At 36.9% G+C, this 22,546-nt stretch overlaps 2 protein-coding genes and 2 long non-coding RNA genes across 8 annotated transcripts in view; 1 reads left to right on the forward strand and 3 right to left on the reverse strand.

Moving 5' to 3' along the window:
• The window catches only part of LOC135797404 (xaa-Pro dipeptidase-like), a 166,424-nt gene that overhangs the window by 61,723 nt on the left and 82,155 nt on the right, over window positions 1–22,546 (forward strand). For 3 of the 4 annotated variants that reach the window (XM_065309770.1, XM_065309771.1, XM_065309769.1), the window contains 2 exons: window positions 2,686–2,805; window positions 2,870–3,018. In XM_065309770.1, the coding sequence (XP_065165842.1) occupies window positions 2,785–2,805; window positions 2,870–3,018 (170 nt within the window). In that variant the 5' untranslated portion in view covers window positions 2,686–2,784. Of the gene's footprint in view, window positions 1–2,685; window positions 2,806–2,869; window positions 3,019–3,091; window positions 3,343–22,546 lie in introns of those variants that run through there. The other variant, XR_010549528.1, reaches the window with a different exon arrangement.
• Window positions 4,472–5,821, reverse strand: LOC135797405 (uncharacterized). 2 transcript variants are annotated; one of them, XR_010549535.1, is made up of 8 exons: window positions 5,696–5,821; window positions 5,532–5,583; window positions 5,368–5,419; window positions 5,204–5,255; window positions 5,040–5,091; window positions 4,876–4,927; window positions 4,712–4,763; window positions 4,472–4,599 (listed from the first exon to the last, which is right to left on the reverse strand). It is a non-coding gene; the product is annotated as an uncharacterized lncRNA (long non-coding RNA). The 2 variants fall into 2 exon arrangements; XR_010549536.1 differs by lacking the exon at window positions 4,712–4,763 and having other exon boundaries at window positions 4,549–4,599.
• On the reverse strand, window positions 5,840–6,589 carry LOC135797407 (uncharacterized). The gene is made up of 3 exons (XR_010549538.1): window positions 6,294–6,589; window positions 6,026–6,222; window positions 5,840–5,948 (listed from the first exon to the last, which is right to left on the reverse strand). It is a non-coding gene; the product is annotated as an uncharacterized lncRNA (long non-coding RNA).
• Window positions 7,195–22,546, reverse strand: part of LOC135797428 (ephrin-B2-like) — a 51,432-nt gene continuing 36,080 nt past the window's right edge. Inside the window, exons 2-4 of the mRNA XM_065309793.1 lie at window positions 9,729–10,039; window positions 8,881–9,147; window positions 7,195–8,820 (exon numbers count right to left, since the gene is read on the reverse strand). Coding sequence (XP_065165865.1) covers window positions 8,681–8,820; window positions 8,881–9,147; window positions 9,729–10,039 — 718 coding nt within the window. The 3' untranslated portion in view covers window positions 7,195–8,680. The remainder of the gene's footprint in view (window positions 8,821–8,880; window positions 9,148–9,728; window positions 10,040–22,546) is intronic.

The following is a 22,546-nucleotide window of genomic DNA, read 5'->3' on the forward strand; positions in this document are numbered from 1 at the left end:
TTAAGAATGAAAATTTCATCTCTCAGATTTTCGTTTTAACTATCTTATCTTATAGAGAATAGTCCGTAGATTCAAACGCTGCGATCAGATCTTATTTATCTCTTTTGGTTTACGAGATATTCGCGATTGAATAAAATGGGCAAAAATTGGAAAATGTCACTTTTTAGCACTTTTAGTCACGTTTTTTGACCTTTTACTATTGAAAATATTATTATTTTATATTTTTATCTAATAGAGAATTTTCCAATCTTTCATAATCAGCAATTCGTTGGTTGCTATCGCTTTTAGTTTAAGAGATATTCATGATTGAAAATCGTCGAAAAAAAGTATCAAGCACCCCCCCTTGGCAATTTTTTCTTAAGAATGAAAATTTCATCTCTCAGATTTCCGTTTTAACTATCTTATCTTATAGAGAATAGTCCGTAGATTCAAACGCTGCGATCAGATCTTATTTATCTCTTTTGGTTTACGAGATATTCGCGATTGAATAAAATGGGCAAAAATTGGAAAATGTCACTTTTTAGCACTTTTAGTCACGTTTTTTGACCTTTTACTATTGAAAATATTATTATTTTATATTTTTATCTGATAGAGAATTTTCCAATCTTTCATAATCAGCAATTCGTTGGTTGCTATCGCTTTTAGTTTAAGAGATATTCATGATTGAAAATCGTCGAAAAAAAGTATCAAGCACCCCCCCTTGGCAATTTTTTCTTAAGAATGAAAATTTCATCTCTCAGATTTTCGTTTTAACTATCCTATCTTATAGAGAATAGTTCGTAGAATAGCCCCTGCGATTTGTACCTATGTACCTCTTTTAGTTAGAGTTATATTGTAAGTTGTTTGTTAGCGCCTTAGAACTTGTTGCGCTATGAATTGTAGTTATTTTAGTATAACATGCGAACGTGGCATCAAACTAAGTTCGGAATAATTTCTTCTGACGCGGAATTTAATTCTGTATCTCCCTGTATTGAAATATATTGCGAGAAATTTTCGTAGCGCGAGTTATGTTGATAGTTGTGTGTATACGCACTAGTACTCGTTGCGCCGGGAATTGTAGTTTTTTAGTAGAACACGCGAACGCGGCATCAAACTAAGTTCGGAATGATTTTCCCTGACGCGGAATTTAATTCTGAATCTCCCTGTATCGAAATATATTGCCAGAAAATTCCGTAACGCGAGTTATAAAGATAGTTGTGTGTATACGCCCTAGAACTCGCTGCCCTAGGTATTGTAGTTTTTTTAGTATAACACGCGAACGCGGCGTCAAACTAAGTTCGGAATAACTTCCCCTGACGCGGAATTTAGGTCTGTATCTCCCTGTATTGAATTATATTGCGAGAAAATTCCGTAACGCGAGTTATAATGATAGTTGTGTATATACGCTCTAGAACTCGTTGCTCTAGGTATTGCAGTTTTTTTAGTATAACTCGCGAACGCGGCGTCAAAGTAAGTTCACAATCATTTTCTCTAACGCGGAATTTAATTCTGTATCTCCCGGTATTAAAATATATTGCGAGAAAATTCCGTTACGCGAGTTATATTGATAGTTGTGTGTATACGCACTAGTACTCGATGCTCTAGGAATTGTAGTTTTTTTAGTATAACACGCGAACGCGGCGTCAAACTAAATTCGGAATAATTTCTCCTGACGCGGAATTTAAGTCTGTATCTCCCTGTATTGAATTATATTGCGAGAAAATTCCGTTACGCGAGTTATATTGATAGTTGTGTGTATACGCACTAGTAGGTACTCGTTGCTCTAGGAATTGTAGTTTTTTTAGTAGAACACGCAAACGCGGCATCAAACTAAGTTCACAATCATTTTCCCTGACGCGGAATTTAATTCTGTATCTCCCTGTATTGAAATATATTGCGGGAAAATTCCGTAACGCGAGTTATATTGATAGTTGTGTGAGTGTGTCGTAGTACTCGTTGCGCCTGGAATTGCAGTTTTTTTAATATTACACGCGAACGCGGTGACACAATAAGCTCGGAATAATTTTGCCAGATGCGGAATTTAATTTTGTACCCCCCTGTTGTATTCAATTATATCGCGAGAAAATTCCGTATCGCGAGTTATATTGATAGTTGTGTGAGTGTGTCGTAGTACTCGTTGCGCCTGGAATTGCAGTTTTCTTAATATTACACGTGAACGCGGTGACACAATAAGTTCGCAATAACTTTGCTTAGCGGGCGAATGCCTTGTCGTAGGATAACCGTTCTTTCAAATTATAGATATTTAAATTCTTTTTAATTTTCATATATAATTTGTAGGTTTATCTCTCGGGAAACCTACAAAACTGCCGTTTTTGTTTTGTTTGGTCGTCGAATTTTTTGGTTTTTAGTGTTTAGCGGGCGAACGCCATGTCGCAGGACAACCGTTCTTTAACCAAATTATAGATATTCGAATTGTTTATAATTTTCATGTATAATTTGTGAGGTTATGCCCCGGAAAACCCACAAAAATGCCCTTTTTGTGTTTTTCGGTCGGCTAATTTTGTGGTTTTTAGTGTTTAGCGAGCGAACGGCGTGTCGAAGGACAACCGTTCTATTACCAAATTATAGATATTTAAATTCTTTTTAATTTTCATGTATAATTTGTGGGTTTATCCCTCGGGAAACCTACAAAAATGCCTTTTTTGTGTTTGTTGGTCGGCTAGTTTTGTGGTTTTTTTGTTTTAGCCGGCGAACGCAATGTCGTGGGGCCGCCGTACTTGCACTAAATTGTACAGTGCCTTGAATGGGAGTCACTTCTACCGCTACCTTCGCACGGTGCCCTAAATGGGAGTCTTTATGGACCCTGTAAGAATAATTAATTGAATTTGTGTATACGTATTTATATTTCATTTACATAAATATTTTCCAGTTGAATAAAACATTGGCTATTTCTGAGATGCCCAAGTTTATCAATAAGGAGCAAGTGGAGAGGTTCCGTGGTACTGGTGGTATGCGAATTGAGGATGATGTTCTGATTACTGAAGATGGATGTGTCATCTGGACTAAAATACCAAGAATGTATGTTATATTTTGGCAATTTATAATATTTTATATTTTACTATTCTGTTATTCATTCTGGTTTATGTTTAAGAAATTGAAGATTGGATTGCCGGTGTTGATGATGATTCCAAATACGATTGAATGAATTTAAAACATTTTGAAGCGGATATTGATATCATTTTAATGTGTTTTGTTAAAAGGTATAAAAAGAGCATTATCGAATTGCTTATTATTATCCTGTTTTCATGCTTATATTGTTAAAAATGCTGTATATATTAAGAAATTGAGTTTGTGACTCTACATGTTTGAATAAAATTGTTGTTTTGTATTTTTAACTATAAATTTTTATTGTGCTCACAACTCAGCTCACAACATCGTTTCTCCTTTAATTATTCCATAAATCCCTTAAACTTTAATGGAAATGTCACTGCTAGATATGAGAAATAGTTCAAAATCAATTATATATTGTATCAATATTAATTTAAAAACGGTTTCAGTAGTGTCATCTATCCACGAGTAACAAAACTACGCCGCTATTCAAGAGATTTAGCCTACTGCACTTTCTGCGATCCTAATATTCAAAAGAATTTTGTTACCAATTTCAATGATTTCTCGACAAAATTTGTCGAGAAATTTGCTGAAATGTTGCTGCTCATCAGTCTTGTAGTATTAGGAACGCAGAAAGTAGACATAGATAGTTCCCGCCAGATTATTATATATATTATTTCAACTTGTTTGAAAATTCCAACTTTTAATTTCGACCATAAAAAAGAGAAATCTTTTGCCATTTTTTAATAAAATCTTTTCTTTAAAAATTTTTTGTGCCATTTTGATGATTTTTGAATAATGATGCCACCTTGTAGAGAATTTTTCAAGGATCAAGATTATGTAGTTCTTAATTTTCTAGCCCTCTTAGTTGTCGAGATCCTTCAGAATTTGAAAACCGAATTTTATGAATAAAGATTTTTAAAAATTCAGTTTACCCGCCATTACTAGTTACCGCCTCTTTTATTTACTTACCTCTTCACCCTTTCTGCGATCCGAATATCAAAACCTGAGTTTCGACTGTTTCGAGTCCAAATTTTGTGTCATTTTCGCGGTAACTAGTAAGGTGCTGCCTCTAGTGGCGACGGACCGAAGCTCAAAACTTTCGGTTGTTGTAGTTTTTAATTGATAGATGGCACTAGTATGCACTTTTCAAAATAAATGGTTTAAGGGATCGCTAAATATGTGATCAGGTAGAAATAACAGAAATAATTATAATTAGAAAAACTTAAAAATATTCTTTATTAAAGAAAACACATAAGCATAAATTTTGGGAGTCAATTTGTGTAATAATCACAAAAGTTATTCAAGATAATGATAAGAAAATTTAATATTAACAATTTGATGCAAGAATGGTCCTTCTACGATGTCAGACTCAGGAGCAAAATCCTTAAAACCATCAAAAATTAGTCCTTCGAACATAAAAACGCAATTTTGGGGGTCAATTTGGGAGATAATCACAAAAGTTATTTAGGAAAATGATAAAGGAATTAAAAACTTACAATTTGATGCAAGAATGGTCCTTCTACGATGTCAGACTCAGGAGCAAAATCCCTAAAACCAGAAAAAATTAGTCCTTCGAACATAAAAATACAATTTTGGGGGTCAATTTGTGAGATAATCACAAACGTTATTTAGAAAAATGATAAATAAATTTAATACTTACAATTTAATGAAAGAATGGTCTTTCTACGATGTCAGACTCAGGAGCAGAATCCCTAAAACCAGAAAAAATTAGTCCTTCGAACATAAAATTACAATTTTGGGGGTCAATTTGTGAGATAATCACAAACGTTATTTAGGAAAATGATAAAGAAATTTAATACTTACAATCTGATGCAAGAATGGTCCTTCTACGATGTCACACTCAGGAGCAAAATCCCTAAAACAAGCAAAAATTAATCCTTCGAACAGAAAAATGCAATTTTGGGGGTCAATTTGTGAGATAATCACAAAAGTTATTCAAGATAATGATAGGGAAATTTAATACTTACAATGTGATGTAAGAATGATCTTTCTACAATGTCAGACTCAGGAGCAAAATCTCTAAAACCAGAAAAAATTACTCCTTCGAACATAAAAATACAATTTTGGGGGTCAATTTGTGAGATAATCACAAACATTATTTAGGAAAATGATAAAGAAATTTAATACTTACAATCTGATGCAAAAATGGTCCTTCTACGATGTCACACTCAGGAGCAAAATCCCTAAAACCAGAAAAAATTAGTCCTTCGAACATAAAAATACAATTTCGGGGGTCAATTTGGGAGATAGTCACAAAAGTTATTTAGGAAAATGATAAAGAATTTTAATACTTACAATCTGATGCAAGAATGGTCCTTCTACGATGTCAGACTCGGATGGAAAATCCCTAAAACCATCAAAAATTAGTCCTTTGAACATATAAATGCAATTTTGGGGGTCAATATGTACAATAATCATAAAAGTTATTTAGGAAAATGATAAAGGAATTAATTACTTACAATCTGATATCAGAATGGTCCTTCTACGATGCCAGACTCAGGTGCAAAATCACTAAAAACAGAAAAAATTAGTCATTTGAACATAAAAATGCAATTTTGGGGGTCAATTGGTACGATAATCATAAAAGTTATTTAGGAAAATGATAAAGAAATTAATTACTTACAATCTGATATCAGAATGGTCCTTCTACGATGCCAGACTCAGGTGCAAAATCACTAAAACCATCAAAAATAAGTCCTTCAAACATAAACATACAATTTTGTCAATTTGTGAGATAATCTTAAAAGTTAGGGCACCGTACGAAGGTAGCGGTAGAAGTGACTCTTATTCAGGGCACCGTAGGAGTGTAGCGGTAGAAGTGACTCTGAATGAGGGCACTGATGCAGAACTCATCGGACTCCATAGTACGGCGTATACTGTAAAAAATAATTTAAATGAAATTATTATTATATATATATATATATATATATCTTTTAGTTTAGAATATATTTACTGTCAAAAATCGTGGAAATAAATTATCAAGCACCCACGCTTGCCCATTTTTTAAGTAAGGTAGATGCACCAGTGCCACACTAGGCACCAGTAGTGCACCATTTCTACTTTGATGAATCGACAATTCGCCGGTAAGAGCATCGTCAGGACTGTCCTGACAGTGCAAATAGACTAAAACTCTCTCAGTTCAAAATTCATCTACAAGTAAAAACAAATACATATTAAAATTAATGAATATGTCAGTTTTAATTTGCATTGACGTCACTCACTGTTCTTCCGTTATCAACAAAAATTTCACATTAGTAAGAATTGATACTTATTTTAATAAATTAACCGTTGAATAAATAAACAATAATACCAATTCGACATATTAGCAAGCGGGCGGTATCCGGCAGCCATGAATATTAGCAAAATCACTCAATACCCGATTCCATGAGCGACAATTCAATAACTGTAAGCCACATGGGCTGAAATTCATTGTCGTCCATGTCACTATCATATTAACATCTAAAGAAACACGATTAATAACTATGCAGATAGACTTACAAACAAAACACGTGCTCACGACACCACCGCGCACTACCGACTAAGCAGGAAAGAGAATTGATAGCCGACGTAAACATCTAGCGGGGGACACCAGGTGGACATATAATAATCTGGCGGGAATTGTCTATGTTATTTCAATTCGTTTCTCTGCTAATTCAATTTTAATAATAAGAATTGTTCAATTATGTTGTTAGATTTAAAATTTTAAATCGCTTATTTAAGTAATTATTTTCCTAACATTCCGATTCAGATTTTAATCTACTTCCTGAATCCGAAAACAGAATTAGAAAATTCCATTTAGTTCGGAAGCTGCATTTGCTGAAATAAAAGATTTCATCATAAAAAAGGCAAAAGATTTCTTTTTCTTATGTCGTGTGCTGTTTTCATTAAAATTTGCAAATAAGGCTTAAAGGGTTGATGCTAGCAGAAATTCACACTATATTCGACTCAAATATTTCGAAGGGATAGGAAGAAAAGGCTTTTGAGATGCAATTTGTCTCTCCTTCTCTCTCTTGAAGACCAAAGGACAATTTTTAGGAGTTGTTAGAATTTAAGAAATGTGTGAGTTCAGAAACATAATTCATAACTCAAACATTATTAAAATGAACATAAAAAAAACATATCTTCATTAGACCAACATTTATTGGGACGAAATATGCAGATTAACATAAATTGCAATGTTCATCAACGATCCTCAGTTTCCTCCTCACTCCCATCTTTTGGCATTGACATATAATCGCAACATATTGATTGTTTGATCAAAATTTCCTAATCAGTGCGCTTATTAACATTAATCAGCGCCATTGCACCAAATAACAAACGTTTCCGCTCAATTTGACATCCAAAAAACAAACATCGGTATAATCGATGACACACTACAAATACGGATCAAGGCATCATGTTGGCGTAGGTTTTTTTAAGACATTACAGGTATTTACACATCGTCATCTCGCGATAACGCAACATCGAATTCATACAAATATACGTCATACAAATATCGCCACAGTGTTTCTGTGAATACGATTTCGTGTACAAGTTCGGCATCGTTACACATGAACATAAGGAACATTATCATGTCATCCAAAAACAATCTACAAAATAGTAGGATTCATGTTTGTGATCTGTGATCAATTGTCCTTCAAAAAATGTGCGATTTTTACATGCGATCCGACTTGATTAGCGTTTTACTGGCATTTTCATTTATTTACTGTGATAAGAAGCTAAAACGTTACGAGTAAAGCAGTTATGAAGTAGAGGCGACGCAAGAACAATGTTCTAGACGTCGTTGAGTTTATCCTGTCATGAAAATAAATACAATATTAGCGTGTACTGTAAAAGCAGAAACTGAAAGTGGTTCATTTTTCCGGTTTAGTTTATGCTAGTTGGGTTTATACATGATGCTTGTTTGGCCCCTGGGAGAATGTTAGGACGAACGCGAACGAAATGGCAGGGATTTTCGTACGGCTAAACATCACACAGATTTTTCGTTCGCGCGTCGCGTTTAGACCTTTGTAGTTTTTCATTTCTTTGCAAGTCGCATCAACAAATGACATTTGTACGAATATTGATTTGCCCAGACATTCGTTATTCATGTTATCGTCTAAAACATCCAGTCCATCCGCGTTAAAAGTTAACTATTTACAATTCGTCGCCGATTAAATTTTAGCTAATACGTTAAATAGATTTTTTACAATATTCTCGTTACGCATTACAAGAGGTTTAAATACAAAATTTATATGTATGTATACTAGATTAAGTTACGTGTGTTTTTTTCTTCTTCGTTAAGTACTTCAGTAAGTTTCGGCCGCAATTTTTTGTCATCGCATCTCGAAAGTTCGCATATTTATAGATAATTATCACACCAGCAAAAATCTTAGTTTTGATTCGGATTTTGCTGAAGAGTTATTTTATGTACAACTTCAAAGCACTGTTTTTTTAAAACAAGTTTTCTTTCGTTGATGGTTTCGTAGACTTCTTTGAATCCATCGATGGCGTTTATGTTGGATGTGAAGAATTAGCACTGGTTTAAATCACACTTGCACTAGAGATAAGTGTCCACGTAGCGAATGCCGTGCTGGAAGGCGGGCTGGCTGGCGCGCCGCCCCCGTGCTCACCGCCATCTAACGGCTGCTATGCATGCCGCTACCACGAGGAAGCTGGGCGGGCCCGCGGATAGCCACACCCCGCGTGAATAATGCAGTTCTTCATTTTTCAGCACTTCGTTTTCATTCGGATGTTTATCATATTCAACTACAATCAAAAAAAAATTAATTATCATATAATTACAGTTGATAAAATAAAATAACTTACCGATTTTCTTCGTGGGTTTTCTCGTTGACGTCGTTTCCGTCCGCGTGACATAATGCGGCGTTGTCGAGGACGTCGTCGGTGGTATTCGTGAATATGGCCGCATAGGCCAGCTATGCGACGTGAAGGGCGTGACATAAGATGGCCGCATCGTAGTTGAGGTTATGTTGCGTTCATCTGCGCCACAACAGACTTTAAAAACAATTTTCATATTGTTTGTCGAACATCTCCCGCCGATTCTTCGATGTAAATCTTCTTTTGATGAGGTTGCTACACAGAGAAAAAAAAAACGTTAAATTTAATTCACCACACGCTGCGTTTAATCAGTTGAGGGTAGTAAATTTCATTGTTTTCATATCCGCGGCGGAACTGACCACCAACTGCCCGTTTACCAGGTTTACTAGGGTGCAGAGATTAAAATCAGCGGCGTAATTAAATAAAAGCGGTCCACGCTTTCCAATGCCCCCCTTCAACACCACGCGTCACAACACGGTAGTAACAAATTATCAACGCGTGCGATACACGCTTTTACAAATTACAAGCCTGCCTTGCAAATGATAACAATCGTGCTCCTTAAAAGTCCTTAAACTTTTCATTTATCACAAACGAACCATAAACCACCGCGTACAACTAAGAATTAAAACCCATTAAACCGAAATTAATGTGATCTCTGATAGAACAACCATTAGCAACTGCACTGACCCCAGAGACCTCACCGAACGGAAATAGCCGATTATCCTAATTAATTCCGACTTCCTTCCTTCTTACGAGAATACTTATCTACATATCGTTTTAAATTAATTTTAAAGCCAAATGGTGATTTTTTAAGGGAAGGTTCAAATGTAACTTACATATGAAATAGTAGTCCTTGCCAGGGAGGAACTCCAACCCACCCGGTTGTGGAGTGAATGGGCGGAAAGTGATCGTGAAGTACATGTGGCGGTAGGGCTTGTCGCAGATGGCGATGATGCGCGGATTCGGGTTGGTGATGCGGCACGTCTCGTACTCCTCCTTGGAGACGTTGTAGATGATGTACTTTTCGGCGTCTTCGTCGAACGTGCCCGGCATGTACACCGGACAGATGATGTTCACCTGATCGTATTCGAACTTCACGTTGCCCTTGTTCACGTCTATGATGTGATCTGTGTTGTCTATTCGAAATCTGCAACAAAAATATATATCTAGAATTCGGAGACTAAACTCTTGTAAAATGATAAACATAGTTTTATTTAAGATCAAGATTCCAAGATGTCGGATTTTCACGGGGGGTCCAAGCATTTATGCAGCGGATATATATTAGTGTCAATTGTAGACTGTCAACTGTCATTGGAATGCACCTCCCGGAGACAATTGAAGATCACGAGTTTTGAGTCCGGGCGCAGATCGGAAGACAACGCCGAGATACCGCAACAAGACACAAGACAAATGAACACCGGCCCGGCCAGCAACAAGCGCGCACAATAACAACAATGAGACGAAACTAAGAAACTAAACCGTAAACAGATTAGATCGTGAGTCCGGCGAAGATGCGCTCAAATCCGGCGAGTTAAGGTTTTTAAATCTAATGAGCAGCAGCAGCGGCGAAGTTCGTCTTCTCCTGGACGCGGGAATTCGATAGAAATCAGCAGGAGAAGAATGCCAACATCAACAACAATGAGAGGAATGTTAATATTCTTAAATGTCGCAATAAGAGATGTTTGGTATAAATCTATATTGATATATACCGAAGATAATTGAATGAAAAGAAACTTAAATTAAAATAATGAGTCTGGGTTGCCAGTCCAAATCCCAAATTGGTAATTGGATACCACCCTCAAGATTTCCATTTGAATGTTATAACATAATGTAACATGTGGAAGAGTGGAACCTCTCATCAGACAACGAATCGTATTACAAATTAATAATAATATAATACGTGAATGAATCAGCAGAAACTCGAAAAGTTATTTTTGATGTTTGATCACATTTGAGGTTAGGTATTGAGCGCTGGATGTCGTTGGAATATATATATACGCAGTGCGTGTTGAAATGTTTCCGCGCCCTCATTCAGATGTCACTCCAGTGCATTGTGCGCACGCATTCGTTGCCATCCGTTGTTCGGCGCGGTCTTTTCACGCTTTTGTTTCAGCCGTCGAGGTGCGGACGCGACGGGAAGCAGCCACACCGAACTTTTCAGGCCCCGCGAGACGTCGAGAGGCGCAAGAATGCATTCATCACACCTTCGGTGTTTCAGCCCTTCATAAGGGCAAACCGGAATGATGATGCAAGTACCAGCATCGAAAGACGTAGAAAAATTTGTATGCCGCGCAGTGATTGAACGTCCTTCTTGATGAAATGCAACATAATTAACTTCCTAACATACCGAGAGATTAAAAGAAGAAAAGAAAAAAGCGCGTGCGCATGTTGTATTAGGTGGAGACTTGTGTGATCACCAGGTAGATGTGTTCTTCATAGAGGTAAGAGACGCTCATGACCGCATGCACGTTGTAAGACCATTAATTATTGGATAACCAGTGCGAGGAGCGCACCGCGCGAGGCCGTTAATTATAGTGTTAATGAACAATGGCGAACAATGCGCGCTATTGACTGACCGACGGCCGAAGACGCGCGCCGCCGCCGCCGCCATATTGGAAGAGGTGTGAAACGCGAGTGGCGCGCACAGCATGCATCGATAATTACAAGCCATTTCTCAATGACATCCGATCGTGGCGAAGCGTCATCATCATCATCATCGCGCACCTCTTTTGTAATGCAACCACACTCTTAATTCTAATTCCATCTCGCGCAGGAGAGGATGAACTCCTGAGAATTCAATTAAAATCATTGCCTGCCCGTGCAAAATATCACATCATTAGGTTGTCACTCCGGATGACTTCCAAACAACACAGCAATGTTCGAATGTCAACGCGATGTGTGCCCCGATTGCCATCGAACCTTATTAAGCGCGCGGTCAGAAGCAGTCGGTTGAGGTTGAGTCGAGTTTCCCAGAAGTCGGGGAGCCGGGCAGTCGTGATTTTTCGATGAGTCAGTGCGCAATTTGCATCGGCGCACACAATGCACGAGGAAAACTTTTCAATTCGAGCGTGCACATGAGCATGCGCATGAAAACAAGAGCGCCGAGGAGAAAAAAACAACAACAACAACGTTGGTGAACGAGCGAAAGAGCTCAAAAATAAAAGAAGCAAAAAAAGGGCTTTCGAGGTGTATGTAGATGTAGAGTGAGTGGATGTGGAGTGAGTTTGAAGTAGTTTTGAATGCTCGGTTGGTTCGTTGGCTCGCCGTTCGCATAATCGGCTCGCGGATCATCGAGGTGGAAATTTCATTCACTTAATGAGTAGTAAACGACATTTAACTGCGCTGCGAGCGCTAACAAAACCCGAATGTGCAATTTTTGTTGGTTTTACGCGCTTTTCCGCCCGGGAGTGGATTAAATCTCTTCAAAAAGAGCTTAACTAAGCGTTTTATGAGTTTATTTCATGTGAGTGTACGTATAATATGCACTACGTCCACTTAATACTTGAAAGTAAATAAAAGATAAATGTTAAAATCGTGGAAACTGCTAAAGTATTAAATGTATAATTGCACACCATATTAGAATAGGAAAAGTGTAAGTGTCAATTAAGGTTAGGTAACAAACATAACCCTAAAGTAGGAATGTCACATAATAAAATTGTTGTTCGTTAGGAAATGGAATTCCAATAAAAATACCAAAGGAATAATATTACTCATATATACCTGAACATTGTCTCTAATTAATAAGACGTATAATAAAAGAAAATATTAATTTAGATAATATTAGAATTGCTAATGAAAAAATAGTATATTAAGTATCAAGTGGTTAAATGGGAGCTTTTGTCAGGCGCAAACCCAACCCCGTGACTAAAACCAGTGAATAAAGTACTTTAGTCACGACCTTGGCCGTCCATGTATAAAGTACCACTTTTTGTGTCTCAAAACCATAAGAAAGACGTTTTAAAGATGGAAGTACCAAAGTGCTGTTAATATAAACCGTACAATCCCTAAATTATAAGTAATATCATAGAAGTGATATTCCAGATTGTAAAGAATTTAATTGAGGATTAAAAAAAGAAGAAATCACTCAAATCGCTTGATCGACAGTTTAATAACAGTGATTCAAAGTAAAGCGGTAGTTTCCTCGCTGGAAACACAATCGCCGACGAAAATGGAATAACACTCGGTATAATTTCGCCGTCCCGGAGACGTTTTTGTATCACAGAAATAAATTACCTATTACTTATTAGTTATTAATGACCGTATGACTGGAAATAGCTGGCTTTGAAGAAAAATCGCTGCGTCAAGCAGCACGCCGATGACGATGGCACGCGAGTCCAGTTATCGGCGCGATCAGTGCTCCTCTCTCACCAACGTGTGCCCCGCAGCCTCCCCTCCGCGCCACGTCGCGATCTTCTGATTAGTTTTTAATTAGTATTTATAATTAGCGGCCGCGTGCAACAATATGTCATTAATAAAACAAGATTGCGGCACGAATCGTCTCTAACTGTGAAGTGCAATCCTTCAATGGCATAAAAAGCCATTGTGCAAATCAATTCGCACCGATGGTGTGGAACTAACACGATGGCTTTCTACCTTCTGCGAATTGAGTTGCTGGAGATGTGATTGCGGACCTATAATATAACAGTACGAGTTTTGGTAAAGAAATATCTAATTTATTAATGATTTTAACTCAATTTACTTAATTACGATATTTGAATATTCATCGATTCGGGGGCGGTTAACTTGACTTAACCCCCGATTGTAACCATGAACCTCTCAAGTGGATGAGGGCGTAACGGTGAGCGTCATTAATTCCGATCGTTTCTTGCCGCCCGAAATTCTAATTGAAATCCTGTTCTCAGTCGTATAGAGTCCAGAAATCAACGCAAGAACTCGGGGGCAATTCAGCAGGAAACCAATTAATTAGAAATCTAATTTGCATTTTGGTTACTGCATTCGGTGTAACTAATTCGGACAAAATCAAAATTTATTTGTTAAAAAAAACATTTTTTAAATTTTTTTTCAATACAAAATTCAATTTTTTTAAGTCATGTTAGTTACATCATTTATAACTTAAGAACCACTGAACAGATTTTGATGATCTATGATTTGTTAGATTCATCTCCATATACACCCTTAAAGGGTGTTTAATAAGGGATGAAAGTTGGTAAAGCGCTTCAATTATATTTATAGCTAATAAAAATGAGTTTTTTCGTTCATAATAACCGATAACTATTCCAAAACTCATAAAAACCTACCCAGCTGATTAATACCGACAACAATAATGTTTCCCCGCTGATTTTCCGCGAGTTTTTCCCTCAATAGCAAACATACCAAATAGGAAGCGCGCGCGCGCGATTGAATTCAATTGAATAGGATCCTCATTTTTAACGTTTTGCATTTTGCGTTATGCGTGTTTCCAGGTAAAATATTTGACTAATTAAATATCAAAGCTCGCTGGCGCAGTCGGTGTGGGCGCGCGAGGAAGAGAGGAAGAGCGTAATGATAATGATAATACCCGCAACCGGATTACGCGCCATTCATGCGCTCGCCGGCGCTCGCGAGAATAAAATAATAATGACGGCGGGCGGCGCGCGGATTATTGACGTCATTAAAATGGGCAAAATGGGAATTTCCACGATTCGCACCAGCGTTGCGCCCATCGTAACATTTTTGCGCGCATATTCACATTCGAACGCCAGCGCGGACAATGCATATTCTCATACCTTCGAAATGCTTCATCTACTATTGAAACCAACATATGCACGAAAAAACTGTTTGCAGTAGAAAATTTTTCTGAATAATCCATGACGCAATAAAAAAATCATTTGTGATGTGAGAGTGCTTTCATTCATTTTGAATGCGGGTATTCAAAGGGGATAAAAAAAAGTGTGTGCTGAGTGGGAAACCAGACAGTGGACATCAGAAAATTAGCAAAACTCAAAAAACGTTTTCCAGTTCTTTTTTTTTAACATGACCACTACTCTTCATTCTCTGTTAGTAGTAGAGTATAACACTGGAAAACAACTCGTGATCTTAAACAACAATTTTTTTTTAATTTATAATTTTGTTCTAAACCGGTTTGATAATTTTATTCGAAAATAATTCTTAACACCTTGCCATAGTCTACCAACCAACACTGAAGAAGAATGAAAGATGAAGGAAGAAGAAAGGCTTCCCTTGTGGTTGTGGTACTCTTGAGCGTCCTGCTGAGCGCCAACGCCGCGGCAATGACCCGCTGCGCCAAATAATACGTAATCCACATCAATCAACTTTAGATTAGTTTTAATATCGGCGCACTACGCCGCACTACACGAAATTATCAACCGGGGACCAAATACTGCCCGAGTTGCTGGAAACCAATCAAATCAATCATTAGATGCCGAAATTAATCGAAGAAATCATCATCGAAAATAATTCTATTCATCAATTTCTAAAAAAACATAATTTCCGCAACACTCTGTATATTTTGAATCTTTTAAGTTCTAGACTCTAGGGTCTGTTATGTGCGTTTCTTCCGCACCTTTTGTGCTTCCAGTGTGGAGACCCCTTGTGATGCTTCACTTTTTCTTCATTGCTTCAAAGCGATGAAGAAGAAGAACTCTCCGCTTTATTTTCGAATATTCACACCTCTCGTCAGCACCTCCAGCGGCCGAGGTCCGCTCGTTGTTAATTACCAGCCGAATGGTTTGAGGTCGGCCGGCTGATCTGAGGCGTGTGGCGCATAACAACGTTGCAAATTAATCTCGAGCCAACTTCGTTGCAAAGCTGCAAGCAAGCCCAAGAAGAAGAAGAAGTCATCTTGGGCTCGCTGGGAGAAGTAAGTACATGAGTACGATGCTTCTCAAAGATGAAGGAATGCAAGATGTGCATCGATACTCGCATTCCGATGATATCCACTTAAAATATCAGCAATCAGTACTTAACCTCAGATGGAAATATTTAACCTCAAAAGCGTTACCTCTGTTAATATTAATTAAATCTCATCAGGTTTCGTTAATCGATTATTGCAACTTTTTGAAAACTGTTTGGATTTTCGCTCGTAACTCTTCAACAACTGAATCGATTTGATTTATTTTACTTGTAGATAAAAATATATTAGGTGAAATAAAATATTGTGAAACTTGGTTAGATTAGAAGTATTCTTAAGAAGACAGGAATATAATAAACTTCAATTATGAAAAGACATTGATTACTAGGTAATTATAACTTTAAAGATAAATTACGGGCAAGGTAATTGAAGTTGTAAACAGCATGTCAATTTATAGTTTCTTTTCATTCCAGTATCATAAACTTTTCATTAGGAAATGTAAGGTTTTGTATGTTTGTAACGCTTTATAGCAAAAACCATTAATCAGATTTTTATAAATTTTAGAATAGAGATACTTTGGAACAAGGAAAAGCAAATAGATCACTTTTTGTCATAAAAAATAACTTTAAATGTGTTAAATAAGGGTTAAAAGTTATTATAGAGATGAAATCATGGTTATAGTTATAAAATTCAACCTGAGATGGCGCTTTCCAGTCATTTTTGACACAACTTTTAAAAAACAATTACAAAAAATAGAAAATCTAAGATTTTTTTTATAGAATTTTAATAGTTGCAATATTGATGTCATTTAAACTAAAAGAACGTAAAAATTTTTCCAAGTCAAGTTAATTCTTGCCGCAATAGAAACAAGTTTTCGTTTAATAAGAAACACAAATTTCCATTGAATCCAAAGATGATTCCAAGTTCTTGAAGCCGACATTGAATTCAATAGCGCACCAATAACCCGACCCATAAGTCTCTAGCCGTACAATCACAAGAAATTTCTTCGCTCCTTCTCCTTCGTCATCATCGTGTTCTGCTTATTCTTCGCGGAGAATGAGAGATAAAAGAAATAAAAGTCTTAAAAGTCTTCGCATCATAATCTTGTCATTTACACAAAGACGACATTCTTGATGCATCCTCGCGATGCGCGCCTGGCGCACAAAAGACAAGAGAACGACGTGTGTCTTCAGCTGGATGCGTTTTTCTCTCGTGGCATGCGTGTGTATCGCTCGGACATCGGTGGGTATCGTTAACGATCATCGCTCGCGCCGATCGACAACTATTATGTCTTATTAATGGATCTTTTCGATTTTCCATAATGGCTTTCGACCTCCAGCGCCAGGCACCGAACGCAAAGCGTATGAGAAATACGAGAGAGCCGCGTCTCCGGACGCCGAGATAAAGACAAGTGAATAACAGTGAATCAAAGAGAATTAAACTACGTATGTACTATATGAAAACAAAAGATTTTTTCGTAATGCATAAATTAAACAATCGGAAGATTTTATTTCGTGTTCGAAGAGTGCTTTAAATTTATAGCTGGTAATAGTTTTTATTTCTTAAATATCTCGAAAACTATGGAAGATATTGAGGTTTTAAGTGTTAGGTGCCACGCCTACAGGAACAGAGCTTAAGACCGCGCCTAGTTAACTAGCGCGCACGCGCAAATAACTACGATACGCCCATCGATGTCACTGCTCAGCTATAATCACTCATAACTCAATGACTAACTGTCATAGAGACTTGATTTTTTTTGCTTAAATATTTACATAAACTAATAAATCAAGTACACATTCATAAATGTAAGAATATAAAACTTACAATCGCAAATTTTAATCTAATGTAGACACAAGGCGCGCCAGAAATTTTAAGCAAGCAGAAAATAATTTTTATTTTCTAAAAATTCCGAGAACTATAAAAGATAATCAAGTTTTAAGTTGTTTAAGTTACTTAAGTATGCTTTTAGCATACTCACACGCATGCGCAAACAGTTTAGCTACGCCCATCAATGTCATCACTCACAATTTTCATTAAAATAGCTGATTTTGAACAGCCTGTAATAGAGTGAACGTGTAAATACTTCAGTTTAAGTAAAATCCGTCAACATCTTTGTTTCCGATGATGGAATAATTTCCTGATCGGTAAACAAGGATCCTCTCGACGCTGATTGCCTCAAATCGTGTCATCCGAATTCCGATTTGGACGAAACCGATCGGAATATCCTCGTGCGCGCTGGCGAAATCCCGAAATAGTCGTGAAGAGCCCGGGTCAGTTACGATTGTAAATTAATTGCACACGCGCGCGCGATTTCGAGAGGGCCACTCAGAGGACTCCCAGAGTCCTGATCCTGACCAGTGATCGTTCGGTTGAGGCACAACGTCGAAAACATTTTATTATTCCCGCGGCAATAAATCATTTATAGCTGCAAACCAGTTAAATTTTTTTGCAATCGTTTATTTAAAAAAAAAGTCCATTTTGTGGGTAAATGGTATGACAAAAAGGGTTAAGTGGTCTTTAAATGTTTGGGAGGTCCTTTTTAAAACCCCAAATTGTATAATTCTAAATACAGGGAGTTAGAAACAATAAATATTTGAAAAAAAAGTCAAACACAAAAGAAAACAATTTTTTCTTTCATAAGTTGCAAAAGAATTTGTTGTTATTTATAATAATTTAAAAATTTGAACAAATTTGAAGATACTTTTAAATACCAAACAACTAGAACCAACTATTTTATGTTTTGAACTACTTCCCGCGAGATTGCAGCAGTTTAATGTCAACTAAACAAAGACACTATTCATAGAAACTTTGACGACGGATTATAAACAAACTAATTGACGTAGAACAATAAACTAGACGTCCTTCAATAGAGGATTAATTATACTTCTACACTAGGTGTTTTCATAAATTTCCCTGCACTAGAACAAAAATTACAACACCTTAAATTCTATTCTTTTATTTTTTCCTATCACACGTTCGCGGTAACGTTTGACATTTGAGGTTAAGCTTCACTTTTAGGTTACATCCGGCAATCAGGCAAACGTGGGAGTTCCCTTTTAATGATCGAATAGACATTTTAAGGCCACACTAAACCCTAAATTAGACCATCACATATACAGAGTGTTTAAACAATCTCATAAAAATGCAACGAAAAAAACATGTTGATACAAATTTCCTGCTATGATTCGGTATAGAGTTGTAGTGTTGTAAACGATGTCTAATGTATATTTTACGCACATATCGTCTCCCCTTTAACGCATGTAGATTGTAGAAGAAGCGAATAAAAAATTTACGACTTTTTCTCCACTGCGTGCGGTCCTTTAGTGTTTACTACCGTAAGTTACATAAGGTTTGTATAAGTAGAGCTTCATGCCATGCGAGACTGTTATGCCGTTAATGTTGATGCAAAGATGGCCTCCCCTTTTGTTTGTGTTGCGATTCGTGCGGTAGAAGAAAGAGAATTTCTCTGTGTAAATGATTCAAATTTAAATTAATCGTACGCATGTGTAATGCACCAAACCGAATTGGATGCAATTCGATGCGTTTTATTCGTTTTCATTCTGGTATTTCAAGTGTCTGGTTTGCTTGTATTTATTGTGAACGGTCGTAAAATGTGTTTGCTTGCGCGCGCTGTTAATTTCGCGCTAGTAATTAACCGGAAAACAACATTATCAAGATTATGTATTTAAACATCCTAATCCGAGACTAACGTTAAAGGAAAACTCTAATTACTTGCTTGGTAAAAATTACAGGATAATCAAATAGCATGTGTTTGGTTAGGTATAAAATAGTGGGGGAAATGACAGTGACATTGGTGTGACCGTTATCCGCTAGATGTCAACACTTTAATGTTTATGTTTTAGTGGCAGACGTTTTATTACTCAGCTCAACTTGGGCGATAAATTACAGGCCAACTATTTGATCTAGAACAATAAACAATAGGCATTTAATGGAGGCATAGTAGTAAATTATCCTGGATTATTTTTGAGGTTAAAAAGTTTCATAGTATTTCATTAAAACTTAGTGAATTGTTAAATGTGATAAATTTCGCAAATAGCTCACAAAATACTAATGTGAGGAAAATGTACCATAAGTCAATAAAACTAATATTAATAAACACATCATACAGGGTGTTTAAAAAATAAAAATTTAAAATAAAAAAATAAAATCATGTTTTAATATAGTGCTAAGCATTCAATGTCCTAAAGCTGAAAGATTAAAACGAAAAAAACAGGCAGTAATCCAGAACATGGCGCAGACAAACGCGGATTATTTATGTGACGTCGCGCATCGCACTCGACGCGACTCGCGAGCGCAATCTATAATTGAATCAGACGCTTATAAATAATTACCGGGGCGTCCTGAGCAATTAAAACGAACGCGAACAAATACCAGCCATGAGTGTGTGCTGCTGTGCGCTGTCCAGAATTCACAACCGGAGAGCGAGTGTCACTCTCGAGCTGCGTTATATTTTTTTCTTCAATCTGGGGCGCATTTCGTTTTCGCAGGAAGCGCGCGTAATTGTCGCGAATAAGTCACGTCTCGGCACGTGCGCCCAACGTGCAAAAATGAGACTGATTCAAGTGATGTTTGAAGACATCCATCCCCGAGGGGGCGGCGAGTGGTGGCAGTGGTTTCGTTTTCGCCGAGTGCTACGCGCTGATTTTTAAGCGAAAGCGACAGATGCGGCATTTAATAAGACTCATTTAGTTTCTGGCACTAATTTTAGCGTGCGCGCGCGAGAAAGCGGCATCCCACAAACGCTACGTCGACACCGGGTACGCACATTCGGTAACGACCACATGCTCATACAGGGTGATACAGAAATACTCATATTTTAATGTAATATATCATTAAAAAGTAGAAATAAAATAATTATTATAATATTTTAGTTTTTCTTCAATAGATGGCGCTTAAAACAAGTTGCCTACATTAAATTTGATACAATATAACCTCAATTGACTACTACTTTAACCCCACTATTTTCTATGCAGAAAGTTGTAAAAAAAATTAAAATTTTCATTTTTTTCCATAAAATTTAATTTCAACTCAAAAATTCCAGTTGTTTTAAATTTAAATAAATAAATAAATACAAAATTAAATTACCTTGGACGCCCACCTGCAGCAAATTACTTTGTGAATAATTAGCGCGCAGTAAAATGCAAAACATTCGAAAAACAAGCTGTATAAGTAAATAGCCCCTTTGTAGGCGCGCTTTTGGTGCGCACGAGAGTACTAAAGTTCGCGTCGCAATGCACGCGTCAAACGTGGACGATCCGCGTGACTCAATTATCCCGTAATTATAAATAACATCAATGGGATTACGATTTCGCTGTTTCCCGTCCGTCCGGCCGGCGCTGCAAACGACCGAACCTATCCAAACAGACTAAACTGTTTCACGATGTGGTAATCTGCGTTTAGACTGCGCGCCGCGCCGACTTTGAGCTTGTGTCGTTAATGCAAACGTTCGCAACATGTCGCAAAAAGTAAACCGAAATCAAAAGCGGAAAATTAAAAGATAAATCAGAGAGGAAGTGAAATGTTGATTCGATGAATTTATCGTCGCGCTAAAATCGTAAAGATTGGAAAGAACTCAATTTGGAAAATTTAATAAAATGTTTATCAGAAAAGTAAATTAATCTCAGTAGATTTCGAAAGATTTTTAATTTCTATAGTAATTTTATTTAAAAGAAATGAAAAATGCTAATAATGCACTTTTGCGCCATCTCGGAATCAATTATACAGCTATAATTATGATTAAATCTCTATACCAACTTTAATCCCTTATTTAACACCTTTTACAGGATAATTTTCCATATTTTAATATCATCAAAATATGTTCAGCCGTTCTTGAGTTATAAATGTTGTAACTAACTAAACTGTGTTTTATATATATATAATATATAAATGACGTTTAATTACTTTTTGCGCGCTAGTAAAAATGAATTTAACTATTATTCCATACTAAAAATAATAATAGCAAATAATAATCTCTAGAAATAAAAAAAAACTACCCCTAAATAATTCATAATTTTCTGCGGCTAGAATAAAAACGCCACACTGAATAAATAATAAAGTCTAAAAACAAAATTTTAAAAGCATCAAAAAAGTTGTTTAAACATTCAAACAAAATCCACCCTTCATCCCCATCCTGATTAATATTTTAATATAACTGTGGCAGACTTGACTAAGCGACGTACATGTGTGTGCATAAATAAATTTGCATTGCGGGGGCCGGCCAAATGCTAAAAACACCCACACCACACTACCACGTAGCGTAAACGCACGCTAAAACGCAGAAATATTTAGAATCCATTTTCGTTAATTAACCCCCCGGAACGGGGTTGATGAGCCGATGACGGCCGCGCCGCCGCCGACATTAATACCACCACCGCACGGACGGAAGTCGACTGGGGGTGGCGAGACAACAAACGAAACAAGAGAACAGCAGGTAGTGGCGCAAAGCTTTGGAAATCACAGCGTCACGACGACATGGGGTAGTTGTGCATGGTGACCCACCCCCTAAACAACTACCACCCGAGCGTGGGCGCAGCCAGACATCAAATATTTAATATTATTTAGTTTTACCTCAGCAAAAAAAAAATATACAGAGTGTTGCATTTTTTCATCACTTAAATCAAAATCAAAGCGCAAATTATTTTAAGGGATGTGAAATTGAATTGAATTACCAATTAGTGGTTTGGTAGTCATTCAAAGCGTGATTTGATGAGTCTATCAGTCATCCTGGAAGGACCTGCACTAGCAGATTCCTTTCATGCGACCACACGCCACGCTACCCCCACCACTGCACTGCTACCCTTCAAGCTATTACTGTGTTTGCGA

This window comes from Atheta coriaria, unplaced genomic scaffold, assembly GCF_025399875.1.
Source record: "Atheta coriaria isolate IRGN ID8LTWV9N9 unplaced genomic scaffold, Caltech_Dcor_3.1 hic_scaffold_8_pilon, whole genome shotgun sequence".
NCBI lineage: Eukaryota > Metazoa > Arthropoda > Insecta > Coleoptera > Staphylinidae > Dalotia > Dalotia coriaria.